This window comes from Mustelus asterias, chromosome 15 (genome assembly GCF_964213995.1).
Source record: "Mustelus asterias chromosome 15, sMusAst1.hap1.1, whole genome shotgun sequence".
Classification (NCBI taxonomy): Eukaryota; Metazoa; Chordata; class Chondrichthyes; order Carcharhiniformes; family Triakidae; genus Mustelus; species Mustelus asterias.
The window spans coordinates 102,564,758-102,591,168 of record NC_135815.1 but is presented as its reverse complement, the minus strand read 5'-3'; the positions used below and the strand labels follow the sequence as shown (position 1 = coordinate 102,591,168).

The following is a 26,411-nucleotide window of genomic DNA, read 5'->3' as shown; positions in this document are numbered from 1 at the left end:
GAAGGCTAATATATTTTTAGGCCATCATCAAGAAGCCTTGCTGAATGACCTAGAGTAAGTCATGTTGTTATGTAGTAGGACCCAGATACAATCTACGGATTTCCATCAAAGACACCAAGACAGTATCGGACCAAGCTAGAGTCCCAAGCTAGCCACAAGGACTCCCACTGCAATACATAACAGGCTACAAGACGAAGGCATGCAGAATCGCTGGCACCAATGCAGCCCTCCCCAATGAGCCCAATGCATTCTATGTCTGTTTTGAGCAAGAAGTCAGCGAGAGCATGCCCGCCACCGTGAAAACCTCGGATGAACCTGTATTCGAGGTCACCATTGCAGACATCGGAACAGCCTTCTCGAAAGTCAACTCATGGAAAGTGACTGGCCCAGATGGGGTACCTGGACAAGCACTCAGATCCTGCGTGGACCAGCCGGTGGGGGTATTCGCAGACATCTTTTAACCTCACAATTGCTGGGAGTTTTCTATAGGCCGCCCAATAGTAACAGGGAGGTGGAGGAGCAGATAGGGAAACAGATCCTGGAGAGATGCAGTAATAGCAGAGTTGTTGTGATGGGAGACTTTAATTTCCCAAACATAGATTGGAATATCTGACCAATGAACCTGGACAGGTGTCAGATCTCTCCGTGGGAGAGCATCTTGGGGATAGCGATCATAACTCTGTCTCCTTTAGGCTTGCATTGGAAAAAGAGAGGATCAGGCAAGCTAGGAAAGTGTTTATATGGAGTAAGGGGAAATATGAAGACATTAGACAGCAAATTAGAGGAGTAAATTGAAAGGAGGTATTCTCGGGGAAATGTACTGAAGAGAGGTGGCAGTTTTTCAAGGAATGTCTGTCTAGAGTTCTACAGGACAATGTTCCGAGCAGACAGGGAGGTGTTGGTCGGTTAAAGGAACCGTGGTGCACGAAAGCTGTGCGGGACCTAGTCGCGAAGAAAAGGAAAGCGTACAAAAGGTTCAGAGAGCTTGGCGAAGATAGGGATTTAGAAGAGTATACGGCTTGTAGGAAGGAACTAAAGAAGGAAATTAGAGCCAGAAGGGGTCACGAGAAGGCCCTGGCAGGTAGGATTAAGGAGAACCCTAAGGCGTTCTATAAATATGTGAAGAGTAAAAGGATGAGACGTGACGGAATAGGGCCTATAAAAGGTGAAGGCGGGAAAGTCTGTACGGAACCAGTAGAAATAGCAGAGGTGCTCAGAGTATTTTGCCTCGGTTTTCACAGAGGAGAAGGACCTGGGTGGGTGTACTGCGGGCGTGCGGTAGACTGAAAGGATTGAGTATGTGGACTTTAAGAAAGAGGTTGTGCTGGAATCTTTGAATGGCATCAAGATAGATAAGTCGCCGGGTCCGGATGGGACGTACCCCAGGTTATTGTGGGAGGCGAGGGAAGAGATTGCAGAGCCTCTGGCGATGATCTTTGCGTCGTCGATGGAGACGGGAGAGGTGCCGGAGGATTGCAGATATGGTTCCTATTTTCAAGAAGGGGAATAGGGATAGCCCAGGTAATTATCGATCGGTGAGTCTAACCTCAGTGGTTGGTAAACTGATGGAGAAGATCCTGAGGGACAGGACATATGAGCATTTAGAGAGGTTTAGTATGCTCAGGAATACTCAGCATGGCTTTGTCAAGGGCAGATTGTGCCTTACGAGCCTGGTGGAGTTCTTCGAAAATGTGACTAAACACATTGACGAAGGGAAGGCGGTAGATGTGGTTTATATGGATTTTAGCAAAGCGTTCGATAAGGTCCCCCATGCAAGGCTTCTAGAAAAAGTGAGAGGGCATGGGATCCAAGAGGCTGCTGCCCGGTGGATCCAGAACTGGCTTGCCCAAAGGAGGCAGAGAGTGGGTATAGATGGGTCTTTTTCTAAATGGAGGTCGGTCACCAGTGGTGTGCCCCAGGGATCTGTTCTGGGACCTTTGCTGTTTGTCATTTTCATAAATGACGTGGATGAGGAAGCGGAGGGATGGGTTGGTAAGTTTGCCGACGACACGAAGGTTGGTGGGGCTGTGGATAGTCTGGAGGGATGTCAGAAGTTACAGAGGGACATAGATAGGATGCAAGACTGGTCGGACAAGTGGCAGATGGACTTCAACCCAGATAAATGCGTCGTGGTCCATTTTGGCAGGTCCAATGGGATGAAGGAGTACAATATAAAGGGAAAGGCTCTTCGTACTGTAGAGGATCAGAAGGACCTTGGGGTCCGGGTCCATAGGACTCTAAAATCGGCCCCGCAGGTGGAGGAGGTGGTTAAGAAGGCGTATGGTGTGCTGGCCTTTATCAATTGAGAGATTGAGTTTAGGAGTCCGGGGATAATGATGCAGCTATACAAGACCCTCGTCAGACCCCACTTGGAGTACTGTGCTCAGTTCTGGTCGCCTCACTATAGGAAGGATGTGGAAAAGATTGAAAGGGTGCAGAGGAGATTTACAAAGATGTTGCCTGGATTGAGTGGCATGCCTTATGAGGATAGGCTGTGGGAGCTCGGTCTTTTCTCCTTGGAGAGACGAAGGATGAGAGGAGACCTAATAGAGGTATATAAGATGTTGAGAGGCATAGATCGGGTGGACTCTCAGAGGCTTTTTCCCAGGGTGGAAATGTCTGCTACGAGAGGACACAGGTTTAAGGTGCTGGGGGGTAGGCACAGGGGAGATGTTAGGGGTAAGTTTTTCACACAGAGGGTGGTGGGCGAGTGGAATCGGCTGCCGTCAATGGTGGTGGAGGCGAACTCAATAGGGTCTTTTAAGAGACTCCTGGATGAGTACATGGAGCGTAATAGGATGGAGGGTTATAGGTAGGTCTAGAAGGTAGGGATGTGTTCGGCACAACTTGTGGGCCAAAGGGCCTGTTTGTGCTGTAGTTTTTCTATGTTTCTCACTTTACACCAGTCTGAGGTCCCTATCTGCTTCAAGAAGATGACCATCATCCCTGTACCAAAGAAAAGCCAGGCAGTGCGCCTTAATGACTATCGTCCGGTGGCTTTGACATCCATCATTATGAAGTACTTCGAAAGGTTAGTCATGGTACAGATCAATTCCAGCCTTCCAGATTGCCTGGATCCACTACAGTTCGCAGATTGGCGTAACAGGTCCACAGCAGACACCATCTCCCAGGCCCTACACTCAATCCTGGAACACCTAGATAACAAAGACACCTATGTCAGACTCCTATTTATTGACTACAGCTCAGCCTTCAACACCATTATTCCTACAAAACCAGCCTCCCATTCATTGACTCTGTCTACACTTCCCACTGCCTCGGAAAAGCAGCCAGCATAATCAAGGACCTCGCGCATCCCAGACATTCTTCCACCTTCTTCCGTCGGGAAAAAAATGCAAAAGTCCGTGGTCATCTGCTGCCATCAGACTTTTGAATGAACCCACCTCATATTAAATTGATCTTTCTCTACACCCTAGCTATGACTGTAACACTACATTCTGCACTCTCTCCTTTCCTTCTCTATGAATGGTATGCTTTGTCTATATAGTGCGCAAGAAACAATACTTTTCACTGTATCCTAATTAATGTGACAATAATAAATCAAATAGTTTTTCCCACTCCTTTTAGTAATTTTTTCCGTAATACGTGATGTTGTTTAACTATTTGTGCATAAATATCTACCCCTCCAACGGGTCTCCGGCATTGGAGAGACTAAATGTGGACTGAGTGACTGCTTTGTGGAAGCCCACAAACATGACCCTGCATGTCCTGTGGCAAGTTGCTCCATGTTGATCTTCCTTGGCCTGCAGCACATTCCAATGAGGCTCGGAGGAACAGTACCACATTTTTCAATTCATCTTCTGGTCTCAACAATTTCAGATCATAACCTCTGCCTCCATTTGTTTGAATTTTTTGCCTTTTTCTAGTTCTTTTATTCCTTCACTTTACATTTGGATGTCTACTATGCAGCCATATGTACCTCATCTCGGCACATCTTTGTTTCTTTATCCATTAGCTTTTGTACCATGAAACCTTTTGTTACTTAATCTCTTTCCCCCCCAACCAATCACAAAGCTCTGAAGCAGTCATATGGACTTGAAACATTAATTCTGTTTCTCTCCACCAATGCTACCAGACCTGCTGAGTTTTTCCAGCATTTTCTGTGTATTAATAGAACATAGAAAGCCACAGCACAAACAGGCCCTTCGGCCCACAAGTTGCGCTGATCATATCCCTACCTCTAGGCCTATCTATAGCCCTCAATCCCATTAAATCCCATGTACTCATCCAGAAGTCTCTTAAAAGACCCCAACGAGTTTGCCTCCACCACCACCGACGTCAGCCGATTCCACTCACCCACCACCCTCTGAGTGAAAAACCTACCCCTGACATCTCCTCTGTACCTACCCCCCAGCACCTTAAACCTGTGTCCTCTCGTAGCAACCATTTCAGCCCTTGGAAATAGCCTCTGAGAGTCTACCCTATCCAGACCTCTCAACATCTTGTAAACCTCTATCAGGTCACCTCTCATCCTTCGTCTCTCCAGGGAGAAGAGACCAAGCTCCCTCAACCTATCCTCATAAGGCATGCCCCCCAATCCAGGCAACATCCTTGTAAATCTCCTCTGCACCCTTTCAATGGCTTCAACATCTTTCCTGTAATGAGGTGACCAGAACTGCGCGCAGTACTCCAAGTGGGGTCTAACCAGGGTCCTATAAAGCTGCAGCATTATCTCCCGACTCCTAAACTCAATCCCTCGATTAATGAAGGCTAGTACGCCGTACGCCTTCTTGATCACAGACCTTCCCTTTTATTCTTCCTCCCTACCCCTATTATGACCTATTACATTTCTATCTTTTCTCAGTTTTGATGAAGGGTCAAACTGAAACAACTCTCCACAGATGCTGCTTGGACTGCGGAGCATTTCCAGCATTTCCTGTTTAATTCCCTGTTGCCATCTTTCAGTTTTTTCCTTCCCAAAAACTGAGAAATTACAACTTGAGAATTTCACTATATTTTCCCAACTTTCCTCAGCATTCTCAGATATACACCATTAGATCTAAATATGACCTAATTCTGAGGAAAAAAATGTGTATTCATTTTTCATTGTGCTGACCACATTTCAATTCTTGCTCGTATAATTGTATTTTGGTGTTCTGATACGAGCAGTTATTCATTCCTTGCGCATTGGGAATTGCTGTCTATGTAAACCTGATAAAGAAAATTCTGAGTTTATAAATAGAAAATCTGTGTCAAAATCATATTATTCTCCTTTTTACTTGTTTTGTTCTAAATTAGTCCAGTTATTTGCAGATGCCAATTGGCTAATAGACAATCAGAAAAACTCGTACTAATGCGTATATACAAGCTGGCATTTAAATTGTGCAATGTTTATATTCAAGTGCTTTCAGTTGCTATGATTACAAGAATTATCTGAGATCTAAACATTTGTCAAGTTTCCAATGATTTAATTTGACTTGTGTGGTGCTTGATAAAATCACCAGCTCATGATTTTTCTGAGAGTGCCACACTTTGTTCATGTCTGACTGATGTTTCACAAAATTTGTTTACTGCCTTTTTAAAAAACGTGCTGATGAATTGGTGAACAACACAGAAGTGCTATTGTTATGGTTCAGGAACAATAAAATTCAATTTAAGTGCAAAAGTATACAAACACATGTGGAATACAAAGTCCACTTGGATGCAATTCAGATTATGCAGATGAAACCAGTTTCTCCACAAACAATGGTGACTGGATAGAATGTGAGAGTGAGTAAGTTATGGGTTAGCAGAGGTGTGTATTGGATTTCACACTTGATGATTTTTGTTTCTAAGTTTGAAAAATGTTTTTACAAAGAGAAACTTGCATAGAGACAGCATCTTTCCTAACCACATGGTATCCCAAAACACTTTACAATCAATTAAGTACTTTCTGAGATGAGGTCATAGGGAACACGGCAGCCAATTTGCGCACAGCAACCTCAGACAAACAGCAATGTGATAATGACCAGCTCATCAGTTTTAGTGATGTTAATTGAGGGATAAGTACTGGCCAGGTCACCAGGTTAGATAACTACCCTGGTCGTTATCCAAATAGTGCCATGGAATCTTTTATATCCACTTGAAAGGACAGATGAGACCTTGGTTTAATGTCTCATCCAAAAGACAGCACCCTGACAGTGCAGCACTCCCTCAGTACAATACTGGAGTGTACTGGATTTTTGTGCTCAAGTTGTGGATTCAGACTTGAACCTACAACCTTTTGATTCAGAGATGAGCGTGCTACCTGTATTGCAACTTGTGTATATTCTATGTATTCATCATGTTTAACCAATTTATTGGAATTCTTTGAAGGAGTCACATGTGCATTGGATAAAGAGGAATCAGTGGGTATACTGTACTTAGATTTCCAGAAGACATTTGATAAGGTGCCATTGCAAAGGTGATTGCGTAAAACAAAAGCTCATGGTGTTGGGGGTAACATATGAGTGCGGACAGGAAACCGAGAATGGGCACAAATGGGTCTTTCTCTGGTTGGCAGGATGTGATGTGATGTACCACAGGGATCAGAGCTGAAACCTCAACTTTTAACAATTTATATAAATGACTGTGTGAAGGGACTGAATGTATGGTTGCTAAATTTGCTGATGACACAAGGATAAGTAGGAAACTAAATTGCGGAGAAAATATAAGGAGGTTCCAAAGTGACATAGATTGGTTAAGTGAGTGGACCAAATCTGGCAAATGTGATTAACAAAAGGGTTAGCAGGAATGATCTTACTGAATGGAGAAGCAGGTGTGAGGGGCCAAGTGGTTTATGGCTGCTCCTAATTCGTATGTGTGTATCCTGCAGTCACTTGTGTTACGAAGAAGCTCATGTCAACTACTAATTTTTAATTTCACCAGCTGGTTTCATACCTGGTTGTTTAAAAATGGTTGTGAACCAAAACAAGGACATTGACTGAAACTAAAGGTGGCTGCCAATTGCAGCACTATGTCGCTACATTCCATTTCCTTGGGAGAGAGACCAAGAGCCTATGAAAGCCCAGCAGATAGCTTCCCTGCAGTGGTGTGAACAATCTGCTTCCTTGTCAAAAATGGAGATTCACAGTATTCAAACATGGAAGAATGAACCATCCTAGCTAATGGCTTGGGCATAAAAATTAACCACCTTGACCATAGCACACAATGGAAGGAGAGTTTTACAGACATGAGCTAATCAAAACCAGCTTCTGGAATATCTAACAGCCTTTTTTTGAACTTTGTTGGCAAGATGGAGGAGAGGTCGTGTGATACAGCTCTTAGTGTGTGTGTGCTTGAAGTTGGACTGGCAGAGGGTATCAGCAGCTGTGAGGAGAAGCTCTTTGCTCCTCCTGCCTCTAAGATTGAAGCCTTGTTGCTGAATTGGGCAGTGTCACAGGAAACAGCGAATGCTACAGAAAGAATTCACTCTAAAAGAAGAGGGAAATACCAGCTCCAATGTTCAAACTGCCTCAGCTGAGAATACCAAGCACCAGATCTAGAACCAGTGAAGTCTTTCTTGTCTTTTGTTTACTTGCTGAATCTTGGCCAAAACGGACCTCTTTTACTCTGTAACTGGAATTTTTTACGTGCTTGGTTTGTGTTTGTGTTCATTTGCCAGATGTTAGGGATGTATCTTTTACATTTTAATATATTTAGCACAAATTAATGAAACCTTTGTTTGACATTGGTCGCTTTATCATCTGCACATAAACATACTTCAGTAACTACATCCTTTTAAAATTCAAAACCTTTGTTACAATCAAACAAGGAGTGGAAAAAGAAGGGAGCCCATTCCACCCCTACTCATCTGGTCATAGCACTTGTAAGAAGTCTCAACATCTTGTAAACCTCTATCAGGTCACCTCTCATCCTTCGTCTCTCCCTGGAGAGACGAAGGATGAGAGGTGACCTGATAGAGGTTTACAAGATGTTGAGGGGTCTGGATAGGGTGGACTCTCAGAGGCTATTTCCAAGGGCTGAAATGGTTGCTACGAGAGGACACAGGTTTAAGGTGCTGGGGGGTAGGTACAGGGGGGATGTCAGGGGTAAGTTTTTCACTCAGAGGGTGGTGGGTGAGTGGAATCGGCTGACGTCGGTGGTGGTGGAGGCAAACTCGTTGGGGTCTTTTAAGAGACTTCTGGATGAGTACATGGGATTTAATGGGATTGAGGGCTATAGATAGGCCTAGAGGTGGGGATGTGATCGGCGCAACTTGTGGGCCGAAGGGCCTGTTTGTGCTGTGGCTTTCTATGTTCTATGTTCTATGTTAAAGTCCAACAGGTTTATTTGGTAGCAAATACCATAAGCTTTCAGAGCACTGCTCCTTCGTCAGATGGAGTGGAAATGTGCTTTCAAACAGTGCACAGACACAGAAATCAAGTTACAGAATACTAATTAGAATGCGAATCCCTAAAGCCAGCCAGGTCTTAAAGGTACAGACAATGTGGTGGAGGGAGCATTAAACACAGGTTAAAGAGATGTGTATTGTCTCCAGACAGAACAGCTAGTGAGATTCTGCAAGCCCAGGAGGCAAGCTGTGGGAGTTACTGATAGTGTGACATAAATCCAACATCCCGGTTTAGGCCGTCCTCATGTGTGTGGAACTTGGCTATCAGTTTCTGCTCAGTGACTCTGTGCTGTCGTGTGTCGTGAAGGCTGCCTTGGAGAACGCTTACCTGAAGATCCAAGGCTGAATGCCCATGACTGCTGAAGTGCTCCCCCACAGGAAGAGAACAGTCTTGTCTGGTGATTGTCGAGCGGTGTTCATTCATCCGTTGTCGTAGCGTCTGCATGGTTTCCCCAATGTACCATGCCTCGGGACATCCTTTCCTGCAGCGTATCAGGTAGACAATGTTGGCCGAGTTGCAAGAGTAGGTACCATATACCTGGTAGATGGTGTTCTCACGTGAGATGATGGCATCCGTGTCGATGATCCGGCACGTCTTGCAGAGATTGCTGTGGCAGGGTTGTGTGGTGTCGTGGTCACTGTTCTCCTGAAGGCTGGGTAGTTTGCTGCGGACAATGGTATGTTTGAGGTTGCGTGGTTGTTTGAAGGCAAGAAGTGGGGGTGTGGGGATGGCCTTGGCGAGATGTTCGTCTTCATCAATGACATGTTGAAGGCTCCGGAGGAGATGCCGTAGCTTCTCCGCTCCGGGGAAGTACTGGACGAAGAAGGGTACTCTGTCCACCATGTCCCGTGTTTGTCTTCTGAGGAGGTCGGTGCGGTTTTTCGCTGTGGCACGTCATCTCTCGTCTCCATGAGCAGCCTTGGATAGATTCCATCAGGCCCTGGGGATTTGTCAGTCTTTATATTCCCTAAAAAACCTAACACTTCCTCCCTTGTAATGGAGATTTTCTCTAACGGGTCAACACTCCCCTCCGAGACACTCCCAGTCAACACATCCCTCTCCTTTGTGAATACCGACGCAAAGTATTCATTTAGGATCTCCCCTACTTCTTTGGGCTCTAAGCATAATTCCCCACTTTTGTCCCTGAGAGGTCCGATTTTTTCCCTGACAACCCTTTTGTTCCTAATGTATGAATAAAATGCCTTGGGATTCTCCTTAATCCTGTCTGCCAAGGACATTTCGTGACCCCTTTTTGCCCTTCTAATTCCTTGTTTGAGATCGTCATCGACTTCAGGAAGCATAGTGGAGGGCATGCTCCTATCTACATCAATGGGGACAAAGTAGAAATGGTCAAGAGCTTCAGGTTTTTAGGTGTCCAGATCACCCTCAACCTGTCCTGGTCCCTCTGTGTGGATGCTATTGTTCTGACTAACGCCTCTACTTTCTCAGAAGACTAAGGAAATTTGGCATGTCTGCTACAACTCTCACCAACTTCCACAGATGCACCATAGAAAGCATTCTTTCTGGTTGTATCACAGTTTGGTATGGCTCCTGCTCTGCCCAAGACCGCAAGAAATTACAAAGGGTCGTGAATGTAGCCCAATCTATCACGCAAACCAGCCTCCCATCCATTGACTCTGTCTACACTTGCCGCTGCCTCGGAAAAGCAGCCTGCATAATCGAAGACCCCATGCATCCCGCACATTCTCTCTTCCACCTTCTTCCGGTGGGAAAAAGATACAAAAGTCTGAGATCATGTACCAACTGACTCAAGAACAGCTTCTTCCCTGCTGCCATCAGACTTCTGAATGGACCTACGTTGCATTAAGTTGATCTTTCTCTACACCCTAGCTATCTCTGTAACACTACGTTCTGCACTCTCTCGTTTCCTTCTCTATGAACAGTATGCTTTGTATAGTGCAAGGAACAGTACTTTTCACTGTTTGGTAATATATGTGATAATAAATCAAATCATTAGCTGTAGGTATCAGAGCCACCAAAATCTTAACTTCCTAACACTAGGTAAAAGGTGCAGGAGCTAAGAATCATTCAGAAAGTGAATCTGTCCTTGGAAACAGTGAGCAATGGTACAACCTGATAGAGGCTTGTATAGAGGCAGCACAGAGCTGAACAAACTGCATGGAGACACGTTGACTTTTGTGACACTATGCAATTTTCAAATTGAAATGCTTTGTAATATATATTTTTCAAATTTTATGAATAGAGTGTTTTTTTGGAAAATAAACCTGACTGCTGCACTGGAGATCTTGGCGGTGAAAAGGAGAGATAAAGTAAAGTTTATTTATTAGCCACAAGTAAGGCTTACATTAACACTGCAATGAAGTTACTGTGAAATTCCCCTGGTCACCACAATTCGGCGCCTATTCGGGTCAATGCATCTAACTAGCACGTCTTTCAGAATGTGGGAAGAAACCGGAGCAGCTGGAGGAAACCCACCCAGACACGGGGAGAACGTGCAAACTCCACACAGATAGTGACCCAAGCTGGGACTCGAACCCAGGTCCTTGGCGCTGTGAAGCAGCAGTGCTAACCACTGTGCTACCGTGCCGCCCACAGATGTATTCACGTGACAGGCATTAAGCCCTCCAGGCACACAATCTAAAGGCATTAAGCCCACATTCTGTGCCATGAGACAAGCCCCCAGAATCCGGATGCTATGCCACAATAAGTTCAATCATCTTGACCATTCTGCAAGCTCAGTGAATACATTTGCAAATACAAACCTTACCGGGAACACCAGGAACAAACATTGTTCAAACCATCACACCCCCATTATTCACCTACCAACAGTCTCTGTCAATTGGGCCTCACACTGAACATTGTAATGCTTCATCTCACTGTTGTACACTTGCCACTGCTGCAAACTGCGCACCTATATCTCAGATTGTACACACTGGCAGATATTCCAACATGACCGCCACATCACCCAAATACATTGCAGGATGCTCACTGATGCACTTGCCTCTTTGTGGTAGGACAAGGCGGAGTGCCACCAACGGCAGCAGCTGCTGATTAGAGGGGGGTAGACAGACCTACATATCCTAACCCTAGGAGGTAGACAGGGTTAGCCATTATTAGAATAACCATTGCTGAGTCCATGGCCAACAGCAGGGCTGAAACATCAAAGATGACGGAGTCCTCATACCTAATCCTCCTTCCCACATCCCACAATATCCTCTCCCATGTAAGCATGATGTAAATATGCACCTCTTACTTCACCCCAGTTGCAATCTTCGCCTTGGAAGACTTCAGGAAGTGTAGTGGAGGACATGTCCCTGTCTATATCAACAGGGATGAAGTGGAAATGGTCAAGAGCTTCCATTTTCTAGGTGTCCAGGTCACCAACAACCTGTCCTGGTCCCCCTATGCCGACACTATCGTTAAGAAAGCCCACTAACGCCTCTACTTTCTCAGGAGGCTAAGGAAATTAGGTGTGTTTGCCACAACTCTCACCAACTTTTACAGATCTACCATAGAAAGCATTCTTTCTGGTTGTATCAGAGCTTAGTATGGCTCCTGCTCTGCCCAAGACCGCAAGGGTCTTGAACGAAACCTAGTCCATCACACAAACCAGCCTCCCATCCATTAACTCTGTCTACATTTCCCGCTGCCTCAGAAAAGCAGCCAACATAATCTCAAGGACCCCACGCACCCCGGACATTCTCTCTTCCACTTTCTTCCATCGGGAAAAAGATCCAAAAGCCTGAGGACACGTACCAACCGACTCAAGACAGCTTCTTCCCTGCTGTCATCGGACTTTTGAATGGACCTATCTTATATTACATTGATCTTTCTCTACACTATAGCTATGACTGTAACACTACATTCTGCACTCTCTCGTTTCCTTCTCTATGGACAGTATGCTTTGTTTGTATAGCGTGCAAGAAAAAAAACTTTTCACTGTATACTAATACATGTGACAATAAATCAAATCAAAGGTATCTACCTGTGAGATGCTTTGAGATTCTGTTTCAGTAGTAGTAGTTTGGTAGTATTAGCTTGTCCCCAGTGGAATTTTGTTTTGATTTCCATTAATTGCAGGCTTCTCCCGCTTTATTTAAAATCAAACTTTCATAAGGTGGTAAAAATGTAGATGTTAAATGAATCATTCTGACCCAATTGACATTTAACCTGTAGTTTTCCGATATCCCTAGGAGTAATCTTGATTACCCTGAGAATGAATTTTGCAGAGTACAATTGACTTAAAGAAAGTATTGCAAACTGAAGAAAGAACTAAAATCCACCACAATACATTCAAAACATTTAAAGAGTTGAATTGCTGTCAGCCAGAGTAAATTTATTTTGATTAGGAGTAACAATATAGATGTGGTTGCGTGGGGAAAAAATACCACAAAGTAATTGTGTCATCTCACACTGTGGTCATCAAACCTTGTGACTGGTGCACTCAGATCATTGAGGTTGAAGGAGAGAATTGTCTCAGTTGAAGGATGGGATGATGCACGGCAAATTCATAAAGGAATTCAAGGTACACTGGCCAAAAGAGTGATAAGGATGGGTAGCAGTGATCAGGGAAATTGACTATATCTATCACTGACAACACCAGTCAACCTCTGCCCAATGTTAACATGGATTCATTTCAGTGAGTTTGGGTGCCACATGATCTTCAGGTTGTAGAGCCCTGCTATAGGATGTAGTGGGTTATAGAGTCTATACCACCATGTTGCAGAATGTCATTGAAGGTGTGCTGTGTAAGCCCCCTTTTTACTTTTATGGTCAAGGTATCAGTGAAGTACTGGGTACTGTGTAATGAGGAGGGAATCATTGCCAATCTCGCTGTACGAGACCCCCTGGGGATGAGCAAACATAACATGATAGAATTTTTTTATCAAGATGGAGAGTGAAGTAATTGATTCGGAGACTAGGGTGCTGAATCTTAATAAAGGAAACTATGGGGATATGAGGCATGAGTTGGCCATGATAGATTGGGGAGAGTTACTTAAAGGGATGACAGTGGATAGGCAATGGAAAACATTCAAAGAACGCATGGGGGGACTGCAGCAACTGTTTATTCCTGTCTGGCACAAAAGCAAAATGATTAAGAGGGCCAATCCATGGCTTACAAAGGAAATTAGAGAGAGTATCCGATCTAAGGAAGAAGCACACAGATTGGCCAAGAAAAATAATAGGTCTGAGGATTGGGAGAAGTTTAGAATTCAGCAAAGAAGGGCCAAGGGATTGATTAAGAAGGGGAAAATACAGTACGAAAGTAAGCTTGCAGGGAACATAAAGACTGACACTATGTGTTTCTATAGATACGTGAAGAGAAAGAAGTTGGTGAAGACAAATGTAGATCCCCTACTGACAGAAACGGGAGAATATATAATAGGGGAAATGGCCGAGCAACTGAATACATAATTTGGTTCTGTCTTCACAAAAGAGGACACAAATCAAATCCAGAAATGTTGGAGAATGCAGGATTTAGTGAGAGGGAAGAACTGAAGGAAATCAATATTAGTAGAGAAATGGTGCTGGGAAAGTTGATGGGATTGAAGGCAGATAAATCCCCAGGGCCTGATAATTTACATCCCAGAATGCTTAAGGAAGTAGCTCTAGAAATAGTGGATGCATTGGTGGTCATCTTCCAAGATTCTATAGACTCTGGAACCGTCCCTGCAGATTGGAGGGTAGTGAATGTCACTCCAATATTCAAAAAGGGAGATAGAGAGAAAACGGAATTATAGACCAGTAAGCTTAATGTTGGTAGTCGGGAAAATTCTCGAACTACTATTAAGGACTTTATAGCAGAGCATTTAGAAAGCAGTGGCAGGATCAGACAGAGTCAGCATGGATTTATGAAGGGGAAATCATGCTTGACAAATCTGTTGGAATTCTTTGAAGATGTAACTCGTAAAGTTGACAAGGGGGAACCAGTAGATGTGGTATATTTAGACTTTCAGAAAGCATTTGACAAAGTCCCGCACAAGAGATTATCGTGCAAGATTAAAGCGCATGGGATTGGAGGATTGGAGATGGAGAGAAAACTGGTTGGCAGAGAGGAAACAAAGAGTAGGAATTAATGGGTGCTTTTCAAATTGGCAGGCAGTAACTAGTAGGGTGCCACAGGGATCGGTGCTGGGACCCCAGGTATTCACAATATATATTAATGATTTGGATGAGGGAACAAAATGTAACATCTCAAAGTCTGCAGATGATACCAAGTTGGGTGGGAGGGTGAACTGTGATGTGGATGCAGAGATCCTTCAGAATGATCTGGACAGGTTGGTTGCGTGGGCAAATCAATGGCAGATACAGCATAATTTGGATAAGTGTGAGGTTATTCACTTTGGAAGCAAAAACAAGAAGGCAGATTGCTATCTGAATGGCTGTAAATTGGGAGAGGGGAGTGTGCAGCGGGACCCGGGTGTCCTTGTGCACCAGTCACTGAAGGTAAGCATGCAGGTGCAGCAGGCGGTAAAGAGGGCAAATGGTATGTTGGCCTTCATTGCGAGAGGTTTTGAGTACAGGAGCAGGGATGTGTTTTTACAATTATACAGGGCCTTGGTGAGGCCACACCTGGAATATTGTGTGCAGTTTTGGGTCTCCTTTTCTGAGGAAGGATGTTCTTGCTCTCGAGGGAGTGCAGCGAAAGTTTACCAGGCTGATTCTGGAGATGGCGGGACTGATTTATGAGGAGAGATTGACTAGGTTAGGATTTTTTCGCTGGAGTTCAGACGGATGAGGGGGGGGGGGCGGAATCTCAGAGACTTGTAAAATTCTAACAGGACTAGACGGGGTAGATACAGGGAGGATGTTCTTGATGGTGGGGGTGTCCAGAACCAGGGATCACAGTTTGTGGATTCCAGTTAGGATGGAGGTGAGGAGACATTTCTTCACCCAAAGAGTGGTGAGCCTGTGGAATTCATTACCACAGGAAGTAGTTGATGCCAAAACATTGAATGTATTCAAGAGGCAACTGGATATAGCACTTAAGGTGAATGGGATCAAAGGTTATGGGGAGAAAGCAGGATTAGCTATTGAGTTGGATGATCAGCCATGGTTGTAATGAATGGTGGAGCAGGCTCGAAGGGCCAAATGGCCTCCTCTTGCTCCTATCTTCTATGTTTCTATGAAGATTAAAATATTACCATCATACATGATAATCCCACATGTGTATCTATGCTATCTGTAATCGTACATTACCATCATGTATGATGCTAAATCTTCATTCTGTATTATCCTGTTTCCTGAATAAGATCGTTCTCTTCGGATATCCACTGATCATGCCTGATTTCTGATTATTATTTAAGTATATCTCACCTGAAGTCTGTGAATCTTTTTTTTTCAAGGCAAAACTTATTTAAGACTTTTTAATAAGTAAAATTTAGTCACGTTGTTCAGTGAACTAATGAACCCACGATTAAAATTTTGATTAAATGCCAGTTTTGATTCTTAGGCTTACATAGCACATTCTGATTTGTCAACCAGTGGAGATGTAGCTTCTGGTAAAGAATGCAGTTGTGGATGCAGATATACTGTAACAGGGATGCAGTAGTATCAGTGTACTGGGGGTGCAGTAGTATCAGTGTACTGGGGGTGCAGTAGTATCAGTGTACTGGGGGTGCAGTAGTATCAGTGTACTGGGGGTGCAGTAGTATCAGTGTACTGGGGGTGCAGTAGTATCAGTGTACTGGGGGTGCAGTAGTATCAGTGTACTGGGGGTGCAGTAGTATCAGTGTACTGGGGGTGCAGCAGTATTAGTGTACTGGGGGTACAGTTACTGCCACGTGTTATTGCTGCAGAGTGCTATTGGCAATTCTGTAAAAAAAATAGATCAAGAAGGGAAAGAGATTAGGGGAGGGATTTTCAGGTACTGGTACCAAGCTGATTGAATACTCTGCCATGGCAGGGAAGGCAGAAGGAGCAGGAGTCACCCATGACTCAATGGATTGCATACTTGCCTGAAGTTAGACGTTTGTTGGTTCAAATCCCAATCCAGAGACTTGAGCAAAAATTCAAAGGGCCGATGAGCAAATTTTGGGGAAGGAAAGGTTTAGCACAACTTTAAACTGAATTTCGAAAAAGGTTGATACATTAAGGAAAGAAGCAAAACTAACACAATGTAATTGCAATAAGTAAAGCTTTTTTAAAAAAATGAGTAATTGATAAAAATGAGTGGAGTGTGAGAAGTTCATAGTGTGGTGTCAGTCTCACTCCCAATCTCAGGGTGCTCACTGAGTGTGTGTATGTTGGTGTGGTGATGAGAGTGAGAAACCGGAGACGGAGTGGAATTTTCCAGCTCCATCGTGGCGCGACAGGGCTGGAAAATGCGGCGAGCCATTCAAGAGTCCATTGACTTCGGTGGGACTGGAAGATCCTGCCAGCGGAAGGGTGATGCACTATCAATCAAGCAAAGACTAGTTTGTATGCAAGAACAAATAGGCTTTTATTCGCAAAAGACTTGGAGCACACCCATGCTGATGAATTCGTCCGGTGACTGAGGCAGGGGGGTGGGGAGCAGTCACCTTTATACCTGGACCAGGGGGGAGGAGTCCCAGGCAGGGCCGGCAGGGGCATGTCCAGGCATGTCACACACACACACAGACAATAAGCTACAGTGGTTTACCACATTCACCCCCTGCTTTTAAAAAGAGTCCGGCGGGGGTGAGGTGGGTGGAACGATATTTACACAATTACAAATTTACAAATTCAGTCTCTCTGGGGGCTTGATCTGCCGCTGCGATCACCATAGTCCCGGTTGTGGTGTCGGTTCTGGTGGCCGCGGTGTTGGTTCAGGCGCCAGGCTGTAGTCGCTCGAGTCGTCTGTAGTCCCTTCCGATTGTCGGGTGCGTTGTGGCGGCTCCTGGGGCTCAGGCGTGCTGTATACGGGGGTTGGGGGTGTGGGGTTGTGGGTCGTCGTGGTCCCTGGGGCACCTGCGAGTGCCAGGTCTCGAATGGAGACCGTGTCCTCCCGCCCGTCGTGGTACGCCACATAGGCGTATTGGGGGTTGGTGTGGAGGAGCTGGACCCTTTCGACTAGGGGGTCCAACTTATGGGTCCTCACGTGCTTTCGGAGCAGGAAAGGGCCTGGGGATGTCAGCCACGACGGTAGTGAGGTCCCCGAGGAGGACTTCCTGGGGAAAACAAACATCCTTTCGTGAGGGGTAGCATTGGTAGCTGTGCAAAGGAGTGATCTAATCGACTGTAGTGCATCAGGGAGAACCTCTTGCCAGCGGGTGACTGGAAGACCTTTAGACCTCAGAATAGTAAAACGGCCTTCCAGACTGTCGCGTTCTCCCTCTCTACCTGTCCGTTCCCCCTGGGGTTGTAGCTGGTGGTCGTACTTGAGGCTATGCCTTTGGAGAGCAGGTACTGTCGCAGCTCATCACACATAAAGGAGAATCCCCGGTCGCTATGGATATAGCTAGGGAAACCGAACAGGGTGAAGAGGCTGTGCAGGGCCCTGACGACCGTGGCAGAGGTCATATCCGGGCAGGGAATAGCGAAGGGGAAACGTGAATATTCGTCAATGACGTTGAGGAAGTATATGTTGCGTTCAGAAGAGGGGAGGGGGGCCTTTGAAGTCGACGCTTAGGCGTTCGAAAGGACGGGTGGCCTTTATGAGGTGTGCTCTGTCTGGCCGATAGAAGTGCGGCTTGCACTCTGTGCAGACCTGGCAGTGTCTGGTTATAGACCTGACTTCCTCAACGGAGTAGGGCAGGTTACGGGCTTTAACGAAGTGAAAAAACCTGGTGACCCCTGGGTGGCAGAGGTCGCTGTGGAGAGTCTGCATTTGGTTTATTTGTGCGCTGGCACATATTCCCCGAGACAGGGCGTCTGGGGGCTCATTGAGCTTCCCGGGCCGGTATAAGATGTCGTAATTGTAGGTGGAAAGCTCGATTCTCCACCTCAATATTTTATCATTTTTGATCTTGCCCCGCTGCGTGTTGTTAAACATGAATGCAACTGACTGTTAGTCCGTGAGTAGGGTGAATCGTTTACCAGCTAAGTAGTGGCGCCAGTGCCGTACAGCTTCCACTATGGCTTGGGCCTCCTTCTCAACAGAGGAGTGTCGAATTTCAGGGCCTTGGAGGGTTCGTGAGAAGAAGGCCACGGGTCTGCCCGCCTGGTTAAGGGTGGCGGCTAGGGCAAAGTCAGACGCATCGCTCTCCACCTGGAACGGGATGGATTCGTCCACAGCGTGCACCGTGGCCTTCGCAATGTCTGCTTTGATGCGGTCGAAGGCCAGGCGGGCCTCTGCCGTCAGGGGAAAAGAGGTGGATTTGATGAGCGGACGGGCTTTATCCGCATAATTGGGGACCCACTGGGCATAATACGAGAAGTCGTCCAGGCATCTCCTCAGTTCTTTGAGGCTGGTGGGGAGGGGAAGTTCCAGGAGGGGACGCATGCGGTCGGGCTCGGGACCGATGACCCCGTTTTCCACAACACAACCAAGGATGGCGAGGCGGTGTGTGCGGAATACGCACTTCTCCTTATAGGTCAGATTTAGGAGTGTGGCGGTGTGGAGGTTGGCGTCATGGTCCTGGTGATCATGGCCGCAGATAGTGACGTTATCCAGGTATGGGAAGATGGCCTGCAGCCCGTTCTGGTCTACCATTCGGTCCATCTCATGCTGGAAAACCGAGACCTTGTTGGTGACGCCGAAGGGGACCCTAATGAAGTGATAGAGGCGGCTATCCGCCTCAAAGGCAGTATATTGGCGGTCTTCCGGGCGGATTGGGAGCTGGCGGTATGCAGATTTTAAGTCGATGGTGGAGAACACCCAATATTGCGCAATCTGATTAACCATGTCAGATATGCGGGGAAGGGGGTACGCGTCCAGCTGCGTGTATCGGTTAATGGTCTGACTGTAGTCAATGACCACACGATGTTTCTCCCCAGTCTTAACAACTACTACTTGGGCTCTCCAGGGGCTAGTACTGGTGTCGATGATCCCCTCCCCTAGGAGCCGTTGTACTTCGGACCTGATAAAAGCCCTGTCTCCAGCACTGTAGCGTCTGCTCTTGGTGGCGATGGGCTTGCAGTCGGGGGTGAGATTTTCAAACAGTGAGGGAGGGGCGACTTTAAGGGTCGAGAGGCTGCAGGTGGTGCGCGGTGGGCGATCTAAGAACTGGTGATTGCAAACAGAGAGCGGGGGAAAAGGCCCATTATACACCATGGTGACACTCTTAAGGTGACACAGGAAATCGAGCCCCAGGAGTACGACTGCGCAGAGTTGTGGCAGCACGAGGAGCCTGAAGTTTTTGTACACTGTGCCCCGTACAGTCAGGGTTGCCACACAGTATCCGAGGACATCCACCGAGTGGGACTTTGAAGCCATGGAGATCGTTTGCTTCACTGGCAGTACTGAAAAGGCGTAGCGACTCACTGTGTTAGGGTGAATAAAGCTCTCCGTACTCCCACAGTCAAATAAACAGTTTGTAGTGCGACCGTTTACCTCGATGTCCATCATGGACCTGGTGAGTTGGTGAGGCCTGGATTGGTCCAGCGTAACCGAAGCCACCGTTGGATTTTGCGACGCGGCTGACAGCCTCCAAGATGGCGGCCCGCACAGCTCACATGCAGCTGAAGGCGTCCAAGATGGCGGCTCACACGTGGCTACCGGCACCCAAGATGGCGGCCCCCGCGGCGCCACTGGGCTTGGAGGTTGACTTCGCCCTGCATACCTTCGCGTAATGGCCCTTCTTTCCACATCCGGAGCAGATCGCATCCTTCACCAGGCAGCGTTGTCGGGGGTGCTTCCCCAGGCAGCAGAAGTAGCACTTCGAGCCTCCGGAGACTGCCGCAGCGGTCGGGTCATTGGTGGGACGTGGCGTGGCGTAGGGCTGTGGCCCTCCCGAGTACAGAGGTGGCGGCGACCACGGTGTCCACGATGCGCTCCCGTGGTCGGGGGTGTAGGCCTCGAGATTACGGAAGGCCACCTCTAATGAGTCGGCAAGCGCTAGTCTTTTGTAGATCCAGCCCACCCTGTTCCAGCAGTCGTTGTCGGATATAGTTTGACCTGATAGCTGAGACATAGGCATCTCTGATTAAGTCCTCAGTGTTTTGGGCGGCTGTTACGGTCTTGCAGTTGCAGGCCCTGCCAAGTGCTCGCAACGCACGCAGGAATTGATCACCCGATTCTCCTGGCTGTTGTTTGCGAGTAGCCAGAAGATGTCTGGCGAAGATTACATTAGTCTGTTTGTTGTACTGGCCTTTTAAAAGTTCGATCGCATCCTCGTAAGTTTCAGAGTCTCTAATCATCGAGAATACTTGATCGCTTACCCGGGTGTGGAGCACTTGTAGCTTGTCGGTTTCGGTCCGGACGATGGAGGCGGTGAGGAAAGTTTTGAAACAGCGCAGCCAGTGATCGAAGCTGTTAGAGGCTCCTACAGCTTGAGGATCCAATTCTAATCTATCGGGTTTTAGTATCTGCTCCATCCCAAAACTTTTTGCTAATAAAATTGATGCACCATCAATCAAGCAAAGACTAGTTTGTATGCAAGAACAAATAGGCTTTTATTCGCAAAAGACTTGGAGCACACCCATGCTGATGAACTCGTCCGGCGACTGAGGCAGGGGGTGAGGAGCAGTCACCTTTATACCTGGACCAGGGGGGGAGGAGTCTCGGGCAGGGCCGGCAGGGGCATGTCCAGGCATGTCACACACACACACAGGCAATAAGCTACAGTGGTTTACCACAAAGGGGCTGTAACATTCCATCCTGGGAGTAAGATGCTCTCTTCTCTCCCACACAGACACACTAACTCTCACAGACACATTGACTCTCACTTTCCTCACATTCTCCACACTCACTCTCACTTCAAGATCTGCTTATCGATTACTCCCATTCCTGCTAACATACATTAGCTCCTGTCTCTATACACACACACACACACACACAACACCCTCAACATTCTACTGACTCTGGCCACTTATACATTACTCCTTTTTGCCCAACATTTGGAAGCTGTTTCTGGAATTCTCTCCTTCTCCTGCTTCAAGATTCGTCATCCTTTTTTTAAAAATCAAGGTTTCATAATGCATCCATTTTATCTCATTATATCTCTCACGAAGCGTCTTGGGATATCTTTCTAAATTGAAAACACTTTCAATGCAAATTGGTGATTGTATCTTTTAATTTTCTTCAATCAATATGCTACTTGAAACTTCAGTTCAAATTTACTAAGACTGTGAATCTCATTGGTAACTAGGGATGGGCAATAAATGCTGGCCAGCCAGCGACGTCCATGTCCCATCAATGAATATTAAAAAGGTAAGTTGCTGCCGAATAGTCAGTCAGTGTATTCCGTGAAGTAATTGTGAGCTAATTTTTAAATTGTTCTTTCATTTTTATTAGGCAACCTGACAAACTGGTCGTGGTTTGGACACGAAGAAGCAGACGGAAATCTTCCAAGGTATTGCATAAAACCTTTACAGATGCAAGTGTCGGGAATCCTCGAACCAGTTTGTATTTATTCAGCAGCTTAAGAATGAGTTTTGTAATGAAAATAAAACAGACATCTGGGAAAGGATTTTTAGTTAATTACATTTGTACTTTAAAGCCTGAGGACAGATTAGAGAGAGAGAGCGCGCCTGTGGGTGATGTCTGACCAATTTACTGAAGTGCTTTTTGCAACTACAGATCTGATGGATAACAGGCTGACTTAGGAGATGTTTGTCTGTGAGACAGATAGCAGACTGAGACAGGATTTTTGAATGGGTGCTGGTATTTCAGAGGGTCAGGTATATAGGGTGATGACAGAGCGGGAAGCTGGCTGTTGGTAGTGCCGTCACAAGTTTGATCTTGGGGCTGTTTGCTTTATCATTTTCTAAATTACTTAGTTTGGTTTGATATTAAATTTGGTGAGGTCAGCAAAATGGATCTTGAGAATTTGGTTCAGAGCAGTAGCAGATGGAATTAAACCTAGATAAATATAATGCAATGAGATTAGGTAGAAAAAGCAAGTTAATATTGGATATACAGCTCAGAAACAGGTAATTTGGACAATCGGACTATGCTGTGTTTATACTCCATTTGAACCTCCTTCCATCTGTCCTCATTTAAATCTATCATTATAATCTTCCATTTCTTTCTTCCTGATATACTTGTCTAGCTTCCCCCTAAATGCATCTATACTAGGGTTTCCCAAACATTTCTGGACACAGAATTTTTTTGATGTCCCACGAGTACTGAAGGCATCCCTGAGAAACATTCCTATTGTGTTGAAGAGGCAAACTACAAAGAAGGTTGTTTTTGTGCAATAAGTACAAACATAGAAAAAGCTAATTTCTAGAAGTCTTTTCTATTTTGTATGTGTATACCTTTAACACAATTAAAAAGTTTTCTTATTAAAAAATGTACTTGGGTCTTAACTTTTTGTCATTTTTAATGGGAGGAGTCTTGCTGTTTCTTTGCTTCAAATGGGAGGAATGCTGCTGGAAAACTGGATTTTCAGGTTGGACTCCCACCCCCTCTTACTCTCTCACGTGTGCCCCCCTCTCACGCGTGCCCCCCTCTCACATGTGCCCCCTCTCTCACATGTGCCCCCTCTCACATGTGCCCCCCTCTCGCATGTGCCCCCTCTCTCACATGTGCCCCCTCTCTCACATGTGCCCCCTCTCTCACATGTGCCCCCTCTCTCACATGTGCCCCCTCTCTCACATGTGCCCCCTCTCTCACATGTGCCCCCTCTCTCACATGTGCCCCCTCTCTCACATGTGCCCCCTCTCTCACATGTGCCCCCTCTCTCACATGTGCCCCCTCTCTCACATGTGCCCCCTCTCTCACATGTGCCCCCTCTCTCACATGTGCCCCCTCTCTCACATGTGCCCCCTCTCTCACATGTGCCCCCTCTCTCACATGTGCCCCCTCTCTCACATGTGCCCCCTCTCTCACATGTGCCCCCTCTCTCACATGTGCCCCCTCTCTCACATGTGCCCCCTCTCTCACATGTGCCCCCTCTCTCACATGTGCCCCCTCTCTCACATGTGCCCCCTCTCTCATTTATGCCCCCTCTCTCATTTATGCCCCCCTCTCTCTCTCTCTGCCCTTCTCTCTCTTTCTGCCCTTCTCTCTCTCTGCCCTTCTCTCTGTGTCTCTCTGCCCTTCTCTCTGTGTCTCTCTCTCTCTCTCTGCCCTTCTCTCTTTCTCTCTCTCTCTCTCTCTGCCTCTTTCCCACTCCCTCTCTCCCTCTGTCCCTCTCTCTCTGCTCCTCCCTGTCGCCTGGCTTGGCCCCCTCTGCATTCCCTGCACTTTCCCACTCCGCGCTCGTCCTGATTGGTACAATTGGAGTTCGTGCTGTTTCCAGATTGTCCAATCAGAGGTTAGATGGCTGGATTCTGGAGAAGCCAGCCTTTGATTGGCCGAGCTGGAGACAGCATGGACTCCAGTTGTACTGATCAGCCGGGCTGGCCGCTTTGGTCATTTTGGGAGCCCCTGATCCCTCCTGTTCATTTAGCCACTCCTTGTGAGAGCGAGTTCCACATTCTCACCACTCCTTGAATAAAGACGTTTCTTCTGAATTCTCGATTGGATTTCTTGATGTCTAACTTGATGATTTCTTCTCCACGATAGGAAACATTCTCTCTGTGTCCACACTCTGAAATGCTTTCATCACTTTGACCTCTCTTCTATCATCCCCTAGCTGCCTATTTTCAAGAGAGGAGAGAGCCAGGCAGTTAATCCTTTCCAAATACCCCTACCTTTCTGGTATCATCCGTATAAATTGTAGATTATTGTACTGTTTTAAGCATGTCTAATGCTTTGCTGCACTTTGTAATATTTGCAATCTGGTTTTATGTATTGATTACATATTGTGATGCTGATAAATTGCTAAGCAGTTTTGTTTTCTGTTACCTCTGAAGGCTCATAGCTGGCAACCCGGAATTAAGAATCCATATCGAGGAGTTGTAGTATGGCCTGTTCCTGAAAACATTGAAATCACTGTGACACTTTTCAAGGTACAGCAACTTCTAAACTCGGATTCTGTTGTAACAGCTTTCTGCAATTAAAATTTCTTGTTGGCTAAAGTTAGACTTTACAAAAAACAAGCTTATACCAGAGGCGTAACCAAATGTGCTCATATCAATATATTGTCAAAACTGTAGTTCAGATAAACATAATTGTCTCAATGCTTTCACCTGGTGCTGTTCTATAAAGTAAATGCAGATGATTCAAAGTTGGGTGGGAGGGTGAGCTGTGAGACAGATGCAAAGATGCTTCAGTGTGATTTGGACAGGCTGAGTGTGTGGGCATCTGCATGGCAGATGCAGCATAATGTGGATAAATGTGAGGTTATCCACTTTGGTAGCAATAATAGGAAGGCAGATTATTATTTGAATGGGTGTAAATTGAGAGAGGTGGATACTCAGTGAGGCCTTGGAGTCCTTGAGCATCAGTTGCTGAAAGTAAGCGCGCAGGTACAGCAGGCAGTAAAGAAGGCAAATGGTATGTTGGCCTTCATAGCGAGAGGATTTGAGTATAGGAATAGGGATGTTTTACTGCAATTGTATAGGGCGTTGGTGAGGCCATTCCTATTGTGTGCAGTTTTGGTCTCCTTCTCTGAGGAAGGATGTTCTTGCTTTGGGAGTGCAGAGAAGGCTGATTCCTGGGATGGCAGGACTAAGTCAGTTAGGATTATATTCATTGGAGTTTAGAAGAGTGAGAGCGGATCTCATAGAAACTTATAAAATCCTAACAGGATTAGACAAGGTAGATTCAGAAAGAATGTTCCAGATCGTCACGGAGTCGGGGAATTCACTACCACAGAATATAGTTGAGGCCAAAACGTTGTGTAATATCAAACAAGAAGTAGATATAGCTCTTGGAGCTTAAAGGGATCAAAGACTATAGGGGGAAGGTGGGATCAGAGCAGCCATGATCATAATGAATGGCAGCACAGGCTCAAGGGGCCGAATGGCCGACTCCTGCTTCTATTTTCTATGTATGTTTATGTAAAATAAAGCTTCAATCGCCCACATCACCACATCCATAATGCCATCAGCTACTGATGTAACAAAACAATCCAATCGAATGAACCCACCTAACAACCCTCCACCTTGACAATAACTTATATGTAAATAACTGTTGCTAGGCACTCTATGGACATAACACAGTGAGTATGAGGTGCCATGCATAGTTACTGTTCTGAATTTAGTCTGATTTCCTGTAGGAAAAGCCTTGTCATTTGTAATTGTACTCTCACAGGAAAACATAACTGGTCTCTGGAAGGAAACAGTTTTAATGCGCTAGTAAGTCCAGCATGTTCTGGCTCATTGGCAGTCCTAATTTACAATGTTTTACCTGGTTTCCATTACCTTAAACGCACTGAGGAGGGATCTCATTGAGGTGTACAAAATTTTGAGGAACATAGATAGGAAGAAACTTTCCCCTTTAGTAGAGGGGTCAATAACCAGGGGGCATAGACTTAATGTAGGGGGCAGGGGTTTTGAGGAAAAACCTTTTCACCCAGAAGGTGGTGGGAATCTGGAACTCGTTGCCTGAACCCTCACAACATTGAAAAAGTATTTAGATGAGTACTTGAAACGCCATAGCATACAAGGCTGTGGACCAAGTGCTGGAAAATGGGATTAGAATTGATAGGTGTTTGATGCCTAGCACAGGTCTGATGAGCTGAAGGGCCTCTTTCTGTGCTGTAAAACTCTATGAATTACTTATTATTGAATACAATTTTAATTGGAATCAATAAATTGTTATTTAATTGAGGAGCGGAAATAGCGTGTTAAAATCTCAAGTGAAAGACAAAATCGATGGTTATTTGAATTATTAATTTGATTTTGTACTCATTCTTGTGTTAATAATATACACGAACCCTTAACCATGAAAATAAATACTAATAAAAGTACTTTTTAAAATAACTGAATGCACTGTGGTTTCATTAATACTGAGTGAGGTGATCACTTTGATTGCCTGGATATGAACAAACAAAGAACAATACAGCACAGGAACAGGCCCTTCGGCCCTCCAAGCCCGCGCCGCTCCCTGGTCCAAACTAGACCATTCTTTTGTATCCCTCCATTCCCACTCTGTTCATGTGGCTTTCTAGATAAGTCTTAAACGTTCCCAGTGTGTCTGCCTCC

The 26,411-nt window shown here is 45.8% G+C and overlaps 1 protein-coding gene across 5 annotated transcripts in view; it reads left to right on the top strand.

The window, feature by feature from the left end:
- Positions 1–26,411, top strand: part of ehbp1 (EH domain binding protein 1) — a 340,872-nt gene that overhangs the window by 52,847 nt on the left and 261,614 nt on the right. For 4 of the 5 annotated variants that reach the window (XM_078230456.1, XM_078230455.1, XM_078230454.1 and 1 more), the window contains exons 3-4: positions 21,670–21,727; positions 24,177–24,272. In XM_078230456.1, the coding sequence (XP_078086582.1) occupies positions 21,670–21,727; positions 24,177–24,272 (154 nt within the window). The remainder of the gene's footprint in view (positions 1–21,669; positions 21,728–24,176; positions 24,273–26,411) is intronic. The other variant, XM_078230452.1, reaches the window with a different exon arrangement.